This window comes from Xenopus laevis, chromosome 9_10L (assembly GCF_017654675.1).
Source record: "Xenopus laevis strain J_2021 chromosome 9_10L, Xenopus_laevis_v10.1, whole genome shotgun sequence".
NCBI lineage: Eukaryota > Metazoa > Chordata > Amphibia > Anura > Pipidae > Xenopus > Xenopus laevis.
The window spans coordinates 106291370-106308487 of record NC_054387.1 but is presented as its reverse complement, the minus strand read 5'-3'; the positions used below and the strand labels follow the sequence as shown (position 1 = coordinate 106308487).

Genomic DNA, 17118 nt, shown 5'->3' with positions numbered 1-17118 from the left:
GCCACAGGTTGAAATTCCTGATTTATATCATGTTATTTTTTAACTGTTACACAATATATTATAATTTGTGCAATTCTAATAACATGCCTTACCCAGAAATTACCACTGACAGAATGACAGTTAAAGGAGGGGGTTCACAGTTCTTTTAGCATGTAATAGAATAGGTAATTTTAAGCAACTTTTCAATTGGCCTTCATTTTTTCTTTTTTATAGTTTTTAAATGACTTCTTCTGACTCTTTCCAGCTTTCAAATGGGGGTCACTGACCCCATCTAAAACAAATGCTCTGTAAGGCTACAAATGTATTGATATCATCTTTCTATTCAGGCCTCTCCTATTCATATTCCAGTCTCTTATACAAATCATTGCATGGTTGCCAGGGTAATGTGGACCTTAGCAACCGGATTGCTGAAATGGCAAACTAAAGAGCTGCTGAATAAAAAGCTAAATAAATAAAAAACGACAACCAACTGCAAGTTGTCTCAGAATATCACTTCCTACATCATACTGAAGTTCATTTATAGTTGAACAACCCCTTTAATGCAATAAGCAGGGGCTTCTCTGAGTTTGCTGCCTCCCTTCAGCCCTTCACTTGTACCTACAGTACTTGGACGAGTGCATGAAATTATATTTGTGTCTATCGCCAGCTTATGGGAAGGTGTCAGTATTTGGAGATGGTGCTTAATGAATAAGAGCTAGACATTGGATTAGTATAGGGAGATTGTTGAAGTTAAAAAGGATAGGCCTGAGAAGCACAAATTGATAAATACATTTAGATCAGTGATTATGCACATACAAAAGGATAACTGAATAATGTCAGCAACTCAGACATTTAGGTGACAATCATTTGGTGTCATTACATAGTGCAGGGGGCAAAATGCAAAAAATGGGCACAATCTGTCATGTTATACACATCTTAGTCAAAAGAGGGCAGTCTTTGGCTGTTTTCAATAAGAAGAATAATAGGTGCAAACAACTGTCATATACAGTCATATGAACAACTTTAATTCTTTGCAGTTTTGTTTATCATTGGTTGAGCTTACAAAGTAGCAACTTCCTTTTAATATATAACTTGCCTTATGGAAACAGTAGTATTTCAGCAGTGATATTAAGTTTATTGGATTAACAGAAAATATAAAATATACATCATAACAAAATTAGACAGGTGCATAAACGTGAGCACCCCAACAGAGATATTACATCAATACTTACTGTAGTTGAGCCTCCTTTTGCAAATGTAACAGCCTCTAGACGCCTCCTATAGTCTTTGATGAGTGTCTGGATACTGGATGGTGGTATTTTTGACCATTCGTCCATACAAAATCTCTCTAGTTCAGTTAAATTTGATGGCTGCCGAGCATGGACAGACTGCTTCAAATCATCCCATAGATTTTCCATGATATTCAAGTCGGGGGACTGTGATGGCCATTCCAGAATATTGTACTTCTCCCTCTGCATAAATGCCTTTGTAGATTTCAAAGTGTGTTTAGGGACATTGTCTTGTTGGAATATCCAACCCCTGCGTAACTTCAACTTTGTGACTGATGCTTGAACATTATCCTGAAGAATTTGTTGATGTTGGGCTGAATTCATCCAACCCACGACTTTAACAAGGGCCCCAGCCCCTGAACTAGTCACACAGCCCCACAGCATGATGGAACCTCCACCAAATGTGACAGTAGGTAGCAGGTGTTTTTCTTGGAATGCGGTGTTCTTCTTCTGCCATGCAAAGCGCTTTTTGTTATGACCTAATAACTAAATTTTTGTCTCATCAGTCCAAAGCACTTTGTTCCAAAATGACTGAGGCTTGTCTAAATGAGCTTTTGCATACGACTGAATGGCGTGAGTGCAGAAAGGGCTTCTTTCTCATCACCCTGCCACAGATATTCTTTGTGCAAATTGCACTGAACTGTAGAACGATGTACAGATACACCATCTGCAGCAAGATGTTCTTGCAGGTCTTTGGGGGTGATCTTTGGGTTGTCTGTAACCATTCTCACAATCCTCTGCATATGCCGCTCCTGTATTTTTCTTGGCCTGCCAGACCTGGGCCCCCCAGCCTAGCTGCTACCCCGGGCAAATGCCCCTAACTTTTTACTTACCCCTCGGTGAAGATTCAGGGATCGGAGTTCACTGCAGCCATCCTCCGGGTCTTCGGTAATCTGACGAGACCGGCGTGTCGGCGCATGCGCAGTTGGAGCAATTTCCTGGCTCACAACAACTGTGCATGTGCCGAAATTGACGGAAATTGCAGAATCACCGGAAGACACAAAGACCCGGAAGATGGCTGCCGTGAACTCCAAACCCTAAATCTGCACCGAGGGGTAAGTAAAAAGTTAGGGTTATTTGCCAGGAGTAGCAGCTAGGCTGGGGGGGAGGTTTTTTTTTTTAATAAGGGGTTTATTTCTCCTTTAAAGTTTAAATCTCTGAGATAGCTTTTTGTAGCCTTCCCTAAATCATGATACTGAACAATTTTTGTTTTCAGATCTTTTAAGAGTTGCTTTGCGGATCCCATGCTGTCACTCTTCCGAGGAGAGTCAAACAGAAGCACAACTTGCAATTGGCCACCTTAAATACCTTTTCTCATGATTGGACACACCTGCCTATGAAGTTCAAGGCTTAGGGCTCTTACAGACGAGTGTTTTTACCTGCGTTCCGGTTTCATATGTTCAGCCGCATGGGAAGGGCAGGAGTAGACGCACTGACTGTACTCACACAGACGCATGTAAGCGCCTAACACAGGAAAAATGCAACATGCTACGTCCCAACCTGCGTTTGGCACTTACATGCGTCTCTGTGAGGACAGCCACATTGAAAAGAAATCAGTGCGTCTACTCCTGCGCTCCCCTGCGGCTGAATGCATGAAACTGAAACGCAGGGGAGCGCAGGTAAAAACGCTCGCCTGTAAGAGCCCTTAACAAACGAACCTATTTGGTGTTGCCAGTAATCAGTATTGTACAGTTACATGCGTTCAAATTAGCAAAATTACAATACTTTTGCACAGTCAGTTTTTCACATTTGATTTAATTCCATTCAACGGAATACTGTTTCACTAAAAATATTTATTCAGAAAACACCCCAGTGCTCAGATGTTCCTGGGAAATGAAAGCTATTGTTGAAGGTGGAGTAAATTATTATGCAGGCTGAGAGGGGTTCCTAAACTTTTTCATATGACTGTAAGTAAGGGATTTAAACAGTACAATATAATCAATTATAATTTGCGCATAAAATAATCCAAGCGACGGTGGTATTTGCAAAAGATGATCATTATAGAAAAAGCTAGTTAAGTGCAATAGAATAGAATGTTTAGCAAAATAATGCTTATTAAATGTAATACAAAAAAATTAAAATACACACCTCCAAATCAAAGTGCAAGCAGAGCATATATAAAAGCAGAAATCAATTCCCTGCACATTGAAATATTGCTGCAGCTCTTGGAGCTCCTAAATGGAGCAGAGACCTGCCCTCCCCTCCCAACAATACTTGTATCCTAACAGGTTCCTATATTTCCATGTGGTTGCCAGTGCCTCCATCTTGCCTCATCTGCTAAATGGTGCTCAACTGGGCCTATTGATGTTGGGGAATACTGGAACTGCCAACACCTGGACCTGGTTTTTGAACTGATGCTCTGAACAAACCCCAATCTGAAAACGCTAGACACAATTTGTACCTGACACATTGGGTACAATTAGGATCGGACTGGACTGCAGGATTCCAGGAAAAATCCTGGTGGCCCAGGTGGGGGGTTGCCAAAGTAGGGTTGTGGCTGGAGCGGGGGGTGTAGAGGCCCCTGATGCGGCAACCCCAATGGGCTTCAGACTCCCAGTCCAACGCTGGTCACAATTGTGCCAGACGCACCTTGAAACATGGCTGCATAATGCACTTGTGTATGTAATGACTCTACCAAGCTCTCTGGCATGGCCTAGTCCTTCCAATGACAGAAAGTCTTGTGATAACCTGAAAAAAACCCCATCATTCTCAGCGCTTCTCCTCCTATATAAATCCAACTGCTGTATATTAGTCGCCCTATTCATTTCCTCCCTGAGCCGCTATTAAATCATGAAACAGCATCTTATGGTATTTATAAAAGTTATTTCCCTTTTATCTGATTTTCATTTCATTCTGATATTATTTTATTGATTTAGGCTATCGTCTCGGGCTGTTTATTGTACAGAAGAAAACTTGCTTTTCGTGCCCTTCGGTGAAGAATAAGTTGAAACATTTTCTTAGATTTAAAGTGTTCTCCACTCACCCCCCCCTCACACCCCAAAGCTGCAAGAAACCAATACAATATCATTTACAAATGTATTTCTTTTGCAAATAGGCAGAAGTGCTTTATTGCTTATTGATTGTGCATCTATTTCTCTTGCTTCAGGTGAATATATTTCTTTAGCTGTTGCAGCAGTAGGTCGTGTATAAACTAAATCCTCCACTTACACAGAGAGCTGTAAAAAAAACTGGATGATAAACAAGAAAACTATAACTTCATAACAGGGCCAGTAGTAGGGTTCTGGGGCCCCAGCAGCCTCTAATTGTGAAATATTTTTATTTTACAAATAAGAGAAATCCAACCTGCAACCATGAAGTTGTTGAACTACAACTCCCTTAACCCCAACTCCACTGCCCTACAACTAAAGGAAGCCATGCATGGGTCGATACCATAGTCATCATGACTCTCCATAAAGGCTCACATTCTATTTCAGTCTCCCCATTGATTGCCAGTCCTAATCATCCCAATACATCTCTCAATATAAATCATTTATTCTCTGATATAAACCATTTAGTGAATGTGAATGTGAGTAGCAAAGGGAAGGCATTGGATCATGTATCTCAAGTGCACTGGGACCAGAAATAGGATTTTTGTATCAATACCCACTAACTCTCACTGCAAATAATGTTTTTACCATTCAGCATCTTGCTTAAGATTTGTATATTTAACAGTAATTCAATATGGATTTGGCTCTGGAAGTGGATTAACTGACAACCCAACTGTGGGCTTTCCACTTTAAAATCTATTACTTTCCAAATGAAGCATGTTTTTAGGTTCAACTCAACCATACAACTGTCATCATCATTTATATATGTAGCGCCACAATATGGATTTCTAAGGGGGTTATTTACTAAACTCCGAATGCAAAAATCTCGAAAAATTTTTGATTCTTTTAATACAAAATCGGACTTTTCAAAAAAATCAAGAATGTTTTCGGAATTTATTAAACCCAGAGAATGGAAAAGTCAGAATCAGAAAATCCAGCATCTCAGACCAATCGAGGTTGTATATAAGTCAATGGGAGAAGTCCCAATGATTTTTTGATGTGCACTGGGTTTCCTGGAAAATCCTGGGGTTTTCGGACAAAATTTGGAGTCTTTGGGTGAAAAATCCGAAAAACGCGAAAATCGGATGACAAATCCGAAAAAAACGTGAAAATTGTGATATTAGGATAAAATATTGGAATAAATTGTATTCGGACTTTGATAAATAACCCCCTAAATGTATAGAGGCTTGTATTATATTATTGCTGTGTCCCAACAACAGCTAACCCTTCTGTGGATGTACCCTACAAATAAGTCAAATCAAAAACCAAATACAGCAAGGGTCATTTAAACGGGTAGTTTACCTTTAAATTAAGTTTTGGTACGATGTAAACAGTGATATTCTGAGACAATTTGCAATTGGTTTTCATTTTTTATTATTTGTGGCTTTGAGTTATTTAGGTTTTTATTCAGCAGCTCTCCAGTTTGCATGGTTGTTGCGTAATTTGGACCCCAGTAACCAGATTGCTGAAATTGCAAACTGTAGAGCTGCTGAAAAGCTAAATAACTCAAAAACCACAAACAAAAAAAAAATGAAAACCAGTTAGAAATTGCTCTCTACATCATACTAAAATCGAACTCAAAGGTAAACAAACCCTTTTAATAAGTCATATGTCTGCTCCTGGTGTTTAGATGCAGTATGGTCTTGCAAAATGTCTTTATAAAAGTTTTGTCCAGTGGTCAGTTGGGAGGGTTGTACACTAGTTCGAGCCAAGGATAAGGAACAACAATGTAGTGGGATAAAGCAGTGAATTATAAGAATACATTCAGTCAGTGGAGTCTTGGGCAGTGGTACATAGAAACCTAGTTAAGAGTTATTTACTTAGGCCTCCAGGTGGATCAGTTTTCTTTTTTTTTAGAAAACCAGCCTGTTAAAAAAGCTTTCTGTTCTGTTTTTTTGGCTCTGATACTTCATTGGGTCATATTCAGTGACATGGAAGGTTTGTTTCAATAAGCCAGGTATCCCCAACCTTTTGAACCTGTGAGCAACATTCAGAGGTAAAAGGAGTTGGGGAGCAACACTACCATGAAAAATGTTCTTGGGGTGCCAAATAAGTGCTGTGATTGGTCATTTGTTAGTCCCTATGTGGATTGTCAACCTCCATTGAGACTCTGTTTGGCAATGCACCTAGTTTTTATGCAACCAAAACTTGCCTCCAAGCCTGGAATTCAAAAATAAGCATCTGCTTTGAGGCCACTGGGAGCAACATCCAAGGGGTTGGAGAGCAACATGTTGCTCCCGAGCTCCTGGTTGGGGATCACTGATAAGCATTACATTCGGCAATCCATAAAATGATTGTTGTGTTTGCCAGCAGGTGGAATATACATCAAGCGTTTCTGTACAGAGCAGACTAGTTGTATGTAGTTTAGGGATGCACCAAATCCAGGATTCGGCCTTTTACAGCAGAATTAGGCTGAATCCTTCTGCCTGGCCGAACCATATGCAAATTAGGGGCGGGAGGGAAATGGCATAATGTTTTGTCACAAAAAAAAGGAAGTAAACAAGGTTTTCCCCTTCAGATCCCCAATTTGCATATGCAAATTAGGATTCTGATTCAGTTTCGTATTTACCCGAATCTTTTGCAAAGGATTCGGGGGTTTGGCCGAATCCAAAATAGTGGATTCTGTGCATCCCTAATGTAGTTGAGATATTAGGACAGGGATCACCAAAAGGAATCTCTACCAGCAAGTATAAAAATATATTTATTATAGATAATGTAACTGTGCACAAAACACAATTTCATCACCAGACCTGGCAGCTTCGAATGACATCTTTTAATGTCTTAATACAGTCTACACTTTTGTCCTTTAATGCCATAGACAGAAGCACTGGTTTGTTCTTGGATTCTTCAGACACAAAAGTCACCAGATTCTTTGCGCACACATGGACAAGAGGCTATAAATAGAAAAGAGAATGCACATTAATACATGTACGGGTGAAATAGTATAAGGAATCTGTGCTTATCACACTCAGTGCAAATGCCTCGCCTTTTTAAAACTTTACTACCCATGTTAAGATTAGGGATCTGCTGCACAAGAATTCCTAAACACACCAAGAACCCACTTGGATCTAAGGGTTACTTAAAGGGATGGTTCACCTTCAGGTTACTTTTAGTATGGTATAGAATGTCCTATTCTTAGCAGTTTTTCAATTGGTCATTATTATTTTTATAAATAATTTTTTGAAGTACTGTATATACTCGAGTATAAGCCGTCCCGAGTATAAGCCGAGGTACCTAATATTACCTCCAAAAACTGGGAAAGCTTATTGACTCGAGTATAAGCCTAGGGTGAGAAATGCAGCAGCTTCTGGTAAGTTTCAATCAAAAAATTGAGGGTTTCTGCTCCCATTGGAGGTGCCGGCGTCTCGTTTTTGGACGTTGACGACCATTCTTGGATGCTGGCGACCATTTTTGCGCTTGACCCGAGTATAAGGCGAGGTAGAGTTTTTCAGCATATTTTGGGAGCTGAAAAACTCGGCTTATACTCGAGTATATATGGTATTAGCCATTCTCTTCTTTTTCTTTACAGCTTTCAAATTGGAGTCACTGACCCCATCGGCCCAAAACTACTGCCCTGTGAGGCTACAATTGTACGGTTATTGCCCATCTTACTATTTAGTCCTTATCCAATTCACATTATAGTCTTGCGTTCAAGCCACTGCCTGGTTGCTAGGATAAATTGTACCCTAGCAACCAGATAGCCGCTGAAATTCCAAACTGGCTGCGGAACAAATAGTTAAATAATTCAAAAACAACAAATAATAAAAATAAAGTCCAATTACAAACTGCTTCAGAACAGAATTCTCTATCTATACCATAGTAAAAGTTAATTTAAAAGTGAACAACCCTGCTGACTGCACCTGTTTTATAACAGTAAAAGCAAAGGACATCTCAAAATTAGAACTGTTTAAGCTCGATGAAAAAAGTGTTTTTCTAAGCAACTTTATATATATTCACTATGCATTTACAAAGGTTTTAATGTACGTGTCTGGCCTATATTGTAGGCAGTACTGAGCAACTCCTGATGACACAATGTAGCAGAAGGCAGTAATTAACAGACCTGTAGGAAAATGGCATTCTGGATAAAAGGTCCCATACCTGTACTGTAAAGCCGTTTAGAACTACATTTTCTTTCATTATGCAAAAAACGGTTATACGGTGGTGTTCCCAGCAAGTAGGTATGCGCCGAATCCACTATTTTAGGATTCATCTGAACCCTGAATCCTTTGTGAAAGATTCAGCTGAATACCAAACCCGAACCTTAATTTTCATATATAAATTAGGAGTAAAGGATGTAAACAGAACATGTACGGTTATAAAAAATCTTGACTTCCTTGTTTGTGTGATGATAAGTCTAGTGTTTTTTTGGATTCGGTTTGACCAGGCACTTGGATTCGCTGAAACAGTTTCCATCTGAAAAATCCTGGATTCAGTTCAACCCTACCAGGAAGTACAATGGGTAACTGGGTTTTATTAATGGTTGGATAACTTTGGCCTAATAGGAGCGGCAACAGCATTATTTTGTTGCAGTATGATTACCAAGCAATTGCTGGTTCTAGACTAGGGATGCACAGAATCCGGGATTTGGCCTTTTTCAGCAGGATTTGGACGAATCCTTCTGCCTGGCTAAACCGAATCCAAATCCTAATTTGCATATGCAAATTAGGGAGGCGAGGGAAATCGCTTGACTTTTTGTCACAAAACAAGGAAGTAAAAAATGTTTTCCCCTTCCCACCCCTAATTTGTGTATGCAAATTAGGATTCGGCCGAATCTTTCGCAAAGGATTCGGCCGAATCCAAAATAGTGGATTCGATGCATACCTATTGTAGACTATTTAGAATCCCTTTCTTACCTCATCTTGGCCTAACAGCACTTTGGTTGTCAGTGAGGGCTTTCCAAGATCACTGGAGACCAAGCTTGGTGTCACTGACACAAGGGTTCCCATCTTTCCATACTGAGTTACCACGACCAGAATTTGATTGGTAAATGCAGAGCACACCACCTGTGTGGCTACACCATTGATCACCACCTCGGCTTGCTTAGACACCACCGCAGGTTTTGTATCTGTAACTGGCATGTTCATTCTGTTCAACACAAAAGAGAGGAAATGAGACGGTGTGGTGTTTATACAAATGGCCTGTAGATGTCACTGTGCTCAGACATATACTGTGCATACTTCCTGACAGCTTACAAGTGAAAGCTTACTGTTGTGTAATGCCTGCATGACTCTGCTAATAAAGCACTGTTATACTCTCCTCATCCTTGACTACCCAAAACATAACAGATTGACGACAGGATGTCTCTTCTACCTCTGCAGCAGCCTGCAGCTTTTCTTCCAAACCCTGGTGAGCCTACCATACCTTTTACTGCTTGGATCCGTATGTTTGAAAATTACATACATAACAACGGGAATATTTCCAATATGGTTATTAGTCAGGTGCAACATACAAAGTAAAAGTGACCAATAATCTTTGATATTGGATATATATGTATATCTTCAATATCTGATATACCTAATTTACCTGCAAGACTAATAGACGGATATTGCATTAGTGGCACTACATGGTAAGACCACATCTGGAGAGATTTCTGGAGATGTTGCCCATGGCAACCAATCAGTAATTAGATTTAAACAGCCACCTATAAGTGAGAAAACAAAAGCAAAGATCTGATTGGTTGCTATGGGCAACACCTCCAGACACCTCAAATGTTAGTAAATATGCCCCCAAACCTGGTCCTACTGTGTAAATCAACTAAGTGGCCATGTCACATGTTATACATGGAAGTTGGCAACAACGTACATTATGGAGAATTAGAAAACACCTGCACAGGTATAGAATCCCTTATCCAGAAAGCTCAATACAAATGCCCTGTGTGCCATTACTGTATAGAGACAATAAGACATCTGTGGGGCATTGATAGGTGCATATATGAGCCAGTAACCATGTAGAAAACAAAAGGGAACGCACTTCCCCTTACATACCGCACAACAGCCCCGACTTCCTGAATCGCTGAACGATGTTTAAAAGTGCAGCGCCTTAATTCCTGCCGGAACTGATGGGACAAGCCTACTCTCGCGAGACTGAAACGTCACGACTTCACGTTACGTAGATAAGCGCAGTGACGCAGGCCTGCATGTGAAGATGCGGCGGGAGTTTTTTCTAGCGTAGACTTCATTCTGAGTCTGAGAGAGACAATGCACGGACAGTTAGGCAATCAGAATGTGAAGCTACTGTGTATCAGTTTATAAAGCAATGACAGAGCAGCCCCATCGTTTCTTATAGTTCTATTTACTTTACTACACCTCAGTGACTCCTGCTGGGGTTACACCTGTGCCATGTATCTGACTCTGGGCGCTTTAGCCTTACTGCAAACATAAAATCGTCAACTCAGACTCCATGGGCTGATATTTCTGTTATGACTCAGACCATCATTTACCCACGGAAACCCTTAGTTATGTCCCATTGGTTCCATTCAGCTCCCAGTAATGACTGAATGCCATAGTATAAGCCCTGAGCTCTTTATTGACTGAGACACACTTGTGCTTTAACTATACCCCTCAAACAATGTAGTCTCTATAAAATATATTGCAATAAACAGCTCTTATGTAAAACCTTTGTGTAAATATATAATTGACATAATACACTTTTAGTAGTATGTGCCATTGGGAAATCATAAATAAAAAAACTGCTATTTTAAAAAATAAAGTCCGCCCCCCCTGGGGATTGTATGATTTATGGTGCATTTATTACTCACACGCGACTGGTCCGCATCTATCCTCGTGGTGGCCCTCAGTCAGCCGGACTCCGCACCTGGCAAATTGGCAACATCCAAGAAAGTAATAGATAGACTGGAGCCAATAACCACGGGATATTAGAATAAAAGAAAAAAGTCTTTATTTCCAAGCATCTTTAAAAACACAGACAGGCATTCTCCTGGGACTGCACAACTAAACCATAGCGTGTCTAGTCACCTGACGCGTTTCGTGCCTCTCTTTGGCACTTCATCAGAGGTGGAGTCTGTTCCTAGCTCTCTGTCTTATATAGTGAGTACAATTAAAACAATACACCCATTAAAATTAGCATATTACACTCATGGTTTGTTTTCAGGCTATATTTTTTCTATTTTCTCTATACATCTGTGTGGGAACATTTAGTCAAAATTTATATAATTTATATAATAATCAGAATCTTCAGAAGATTCTGATTATTATATAAATTTTGACTAAATGTTCCCACACAGATGTATAGAGAAAATAGAAAAAATATAGCCTGAAAACAAACCATGAGTGTAATATGCTAATTTTAATGGGTGTATTGTTTTAATTGTACTCACTATATAAGACAGAGAGCTAGGAACAGACTCCACCTCTGATGAAGTGCCAAAGAGAGGCACGAAACGCGTCAGGTGACTAGACACGCTATGGTTTAGTTGTGCAGTCCCAGGAGAATGCCTGTCTGTGTTTTTAAAGATGCTTGGAAATAAAGACTTTTTTCTTTTATTCTAATATCCCGTGGTTATTGGCTCCAGTCTATCTATTACTTTCTTGGATGATTTATGGTGCACCCAAACAAACCATACATGTTAGGTCACATGAGCCAATTAACAGACAGAGTTCTGTCTTTTGCTTCCACACTTCTTCCTGTTACAGTTAGGGGTAAATTCAAAATCAAAAGAGTGAAGTTCCGCCACTAGAGTGAAATTCCGCAGCTCTCCATTCATTTCTATGGAATTTTGAAAGGCGTATTTATCAATGGGTGAAAGTGAAATTTCACCCTTTGATAAATACGCCTTTAAAAACCCCATAGAAATGAATGGGAAGTGGCGGAATTTCACTCTAGTGGCGGAACTTCACTATTAACTTCACTCTTTGATAAATATACCCCTTAGAGTTGTAGTATTTCTGGTCAGGTGATCTCTGAGGCAGCACACAGACCATTACTAAATGGTGGTTCAACCAGGACAGTCTACCCTCATAATTAGAATTTTCCATCCCATTTACCAGTTTAGTAAAATGGGATTACGATCTCAGCCTGGCAATTATAGGCCAGTAAATTTGACATCTGTGGTGGGCAAATTATTTGAAGGCTTGTTAAGGGGTCACACTCAAAATTTTGTCTTAGTGAATGGCATTATGAACAGCAATCAGCATGGCTTTATGAAGGATTGGTCATGTCAGACAAATTTGATTGCTTTTTATGATGAGGTAAGTAAGATGCTGGACAGTGGGGGGGGGGCAGTAGATTTGATTATGTGCCCCACAAATGACTGCTTTCTAAACTGAAGTCTGTTGGGCTTAATGAAGTTATTTGCACATGGATAGGAAACTGGCTACAGGATCGGGTACAGAGGGTGGTTGTTAATGGTACATTCTCTACTTGGAGTTAGGTTCTTAGTGGGGTCCCTCCAGGGCTCGGTATTGGGTCCACTTTTATTTAACGTGTTCATTAATGACTCAGGGGAGGGTGTTGTAAGTAATGTATCAGTGTTTCCAGATGACACAAAATTATCCAGCCCAATTAATTCCATCCAGGATGTGGCATCCTTGCAACACGATCTTGACAAACTGGCAATCTGGGCAGCTAAGTGGCAAATGAGATTCAATGTTGATAAATGTAAAGTTATGCACCTGGGATGTAAGAATATCCAAGCCAATTATACCCTTAATGGGACTGCACTAGGCAAATCCATTATGGAAAAGGACCTTGGAGTCCTTGTAGATGATAAACTTGGCTGTAGCAAGCAATGCCAGTCAGCAGCATCAAGGGCAAATAAGGTCTTGAGCTGTATTAAAAGGGGCATTGATTCATGGGAGGAGGGGGTCATTCTTTTACTGTATAGAGCACTTGTAAGGCCCCATCTAGAATATGCCGTACAGTTTTGGTCTCCATCACTCAAACAGGACATTATTGTATTAGAGAGGGTACAGAGAAGGGCAACTAAGCTGGTAAAAGGTATTGAAAATCTTAGCTATGAGGAAAGACTGGCACAATTGGGGATGTTCACGCTGGAAAAGAGGCGCTTAAGGGGTGATATGATGACTATGTATAAATATATAAGGGGATTATATAATAATCTCTCTAATGCTTTATTTACCAGTAGGTCTTTCCAGCTGACACAAGGTCACCCATTCCGATTAGAAGAAAAGAGGTTCCGCCTAAATATTCGGAAGGGGTTTTTTACAGTGAGAGCTGTGAAGATGTGGAATTCTCTCCCTGAATCAGTTGTACAGGCTGATACATTAGATAGCTTTAAGAAGGGGTTGGATTGCTTTTTAGCAAGTGAGGGAATACAGGGTTATGGGAGATAGCTCATAGTACAAGTTGATCCAGGGACTAGTCCGATTGCCATTTTGGAGTCAGGAAGGATTTTTTTCCCCCTCTGAGGCAAATTGAAGAGGCTTCAGATGGGGTTTTTTTGCCTTCCTCTGGATCAACTAGCAGTTAGGCAGATTAAAAAAAAACCTAAAAGGTTGAACTTGATGGACGTGTGTCTTTTTTCAACCTTACTTACTATGTTACACTACCATTTCGTGTATAACTTGCATTGATATTATTTATTTCAAACTACATAACCTTGCATTTAGCAATATTAAACCTCATTTTCTAGTTTGCTGTCCAATCCTTCAATAAAGTCAAATCACTCTGCAAAGTGACAACATCCTGCATTGAACTTGCAGCTGCTACATCCTATACAGGAGAAGATGACTATCTTTAATATAATTCTATTAATGGGATGCTTTCAGCTGGTAGCTAACTAAGTGGAACCTCAAAATTATATTTAAGCGTTCGTTTATCACTTTTGTTACTAAATTGCATGCAAATGTAGCTGATTTGGACAGGAAGGGTTAGGGTAGAGCCACGCAGTTACATGCCTTGTGCTTTCATGCAAAGGGAATGTTTAATCAAGGCAGCTGTTTCAGCTTTTGTTTTTAGCACCCCCTTGGAAGTCCAACATTGGGTCAGGGACCCTCTTAGTTCATAACAAGGTTACAGTATAGGTAAATATCTCAGAATAAGTAATTCAGTCACAGTGCCAAGTCTTTCATCCCAAATCTTGCCCCAATTTTATTTCAAACTGGTGTATATAGAAGAGCAAACCAGCTATCTGCCCAAATCTCATCTCAACTGGCCTTCCCACTTTGCCCCCTTTCCATAGTTACACCAAAATTGCACCAGTCTGGGGATCTTACTTTAAGTAACCGCCATCATATTTTCCTTGTGTCTATCTAGACTTGTGCATGCACATTATCAGACAAAAAGGGAATTTTCACTAACATGCACATGTGCAAGCCTTGAAATCCACTAGGAAGCCTTGGGAAATATACATTTACAAATGGCGGTGCACTCAACTAGTGATTTTGAAGATTTACACTACCCTTATTATTGGGTGGTTCGGTGCAGTCTTTTACCGGGTTTGTTAATCCGGCTTCTTAAACTGCGCTTTTCTGCATAGTTCCCCATATACTTTAATGCTCCCTTCGGTACTGCAATGATTGCTTTCATTAATAATAAAAGCAATAATCCCAGTCCCGAAAGGATCTGTAAAGTATATGTGCAAGCAAGGTGTAAAACCTTCACCCACATTTACACAAAAGGCCGGGTACCTATACCTATATTGCCAGCATGAACACAATGTGGTCTACCTTACTGTGTGTGAAATGCCCAACTACAGGGCTATATGTGGGTAAAACTGGACATACACTACACCAGCGGATGTCCTCTCACAGATCTAACATCAATTGTGGGAAAACGGATTTCCCAGTAGTAGCGCACTTCTGCAGTAATAACCACAGTATTGATGATCTTCAAGTCATTGTACTCATGAGTAACTTCAAAACACAACAGGAGCAAAAGGAATGGGAATATAAATTCATGCAGAAATTCAATACCATATAGTGAGGCGTTAACAGGGTTTGCACCCAGTGGACATACACAAAAGACTTACACCTGACCCAGGACTTCCGTCACCTCACAACTAGGTGTTAATTACATTAATTACACAGGAGGGACGCTGATCAATTTTTGTATGGGAAGGATTTCACATATCAGATTGATAATATTTCTTTACTCAGTACAAGTGTGTATAAATGTTCTGATCTTTTCGTTTCTGTGTATACCATGCCTGAAGCAGGAACCTAAGTAGTCCCGAAAGCTCACATTTTTTTAATCTACTCAGTTAGCCAATAAAAGGTATTACCTACTCTATGTTTTCTGGTTTTGAGCTATGGCTAACACAGTACAACCCTCTGCTACTAAGGCTAATACTTTTCCTTGTATCCATGCTCCTGTTCTGTAAAAATTGCACTGGTCTCACTAAGCACCGTGCCACTAATGTTGTAGTATTAGCCTAATTTTTTTAACTTTGTCATATTTATAAGGAACTTTGACAACTTTGCTTTTCTGGCCTGCATAACAGCAGTTCTCTCTGAAAGCTTTCTTGGTCTTTATGATCTGGCCTTTGGGTGTCAGAAATGTTATTAAACTCTGCACAACTAATCGCTGCTTGGTTGAATTGGCACCATTGTTATTAAGCACACCTCTTACAGGAAGCTAGCAGTGGGCATGGTTTGGCATTACTGGTGGTGTGGTCAGCCAAAGAAAATATAATTATAAGTATAATTCCAGCAGCAAAATATCTCCTCATAGCTGTGCAGAGAGATACTAAATCTATGTCAGTATACATGAATACTAAAGCCTGAGTAATAACTGGGACCCCATGTAGGGGACTCCATTTACATACACATAGCTGTTTGCTTTACTGAAATTGAGAGTAGTGGAGCTGGAATAGGGAGCATCATCTTGTGCTGCATTAGTCTGAGTATGCTCCATTGAAGCCAGGTCTGGATTGTTTTCACATGCAAGCAGGGCAGCCATCAGGGGGGGACAGGGGGGAGAGTTGTAGGGGGGCCCTGCCATGCCACACTTACTTGATTAGACGGGCCCCCCATCTTTCTGAGAGCTGCTGACTTCGGTAAGGCATGGACATTTAAGGGGCCCTGGCCACCAATTTTCTTATAATGTGGGGGGAGGGGGGCCCTGGCCACCAATTTTGGCCACCATTTTTTTTTCTCATGGGGGGCCCTGGCCACAAATGTTTTTTTATGGGTGGCCCTGACCACCAATATCTTTTTATTTTTTATTAACATGTGGGAACCCTAGCCACCAATATTTTTATTGTTTTTTTACTGTGTGGTGGGGGGCGGACCTGTAGGTGGGGCTTGCAGTGGGCGCAGCCCAGGGGGCCCAGGAAAATTTTGTGGTATGGGGCCCTGTGAATTCTGATGGCGGTCCTGCATGTAAGTGCTCCTATTGGAGGATTACAGAGTCAGTAGAGGACCTGAAGCAGTGCACAATGGTACATGCCAAGTACTATAGCAGCCCCTCTGGCATTTGCCAGAACCTACAGATTGCCAGTCCGGGGCCTGACTGCAAGGTGCATTGCCAAAATGGGTGCAAATTTGCATCCACCAAAATGCTATTGAGTTACTTGTATTTATGTATCCACATTACTGTAGAAAGTGCAATGTAATGTACAAACCTACCTGTGCTTATTGCATGTCCACACAGCACCTAAGGTATTGCATACTAACACAATTTCAGAACTGATGCAATTTGCACCCACACTGCACTAGGGGGCAGATTTATCAAAGTGCGAGGTTAGAGTTTAACACAGAAAAACTCACAGACTTTCTATTCATTCCTATGGGATTTTTCAAAGTGTATTTATCAAATGGTGATTTCTAACGTTCACCCACTGCTAAATACGTTTAGAAAAATCCCATGGGATTGAACAGAAGGTC

General features: G+C 40.4%; 1 protein-coding gene across 2 annotated transcripts; it reads right to left on the bottom strand.

Moving 5' to 3' along the window:
• Positions 1-7000: 7000 nt before the first annotated feature.
• Positions 7001-10395, bottom strand: psmg3.L (proteasome (prosome, macropain) assembly chaperone 3 L homeolog). 2 transcript variants are annotated; one of them, XM_018233884.2, is made up of 3 exons: positions 10286-10395; positions 9169-9400; positions 7001-7209 (listed from the first exon to the last, which is right to left on the bottom strand). In XM_018233884.2, the coding sequence occupies exons 2-3, from the start codon at positions 9397-9399 to the stop codon at positions 7057-7059; spliced, it is 384 nt and encodes a 127-aa protein (XP_018089373.1). In that variant the 5' UTR covers position 9400; positions 10286-10395; the 3' UTR covers positions 7001-7056.
• Between the last annotated feature and the right edge of the window lie 6723 nt (positions 10396-17118).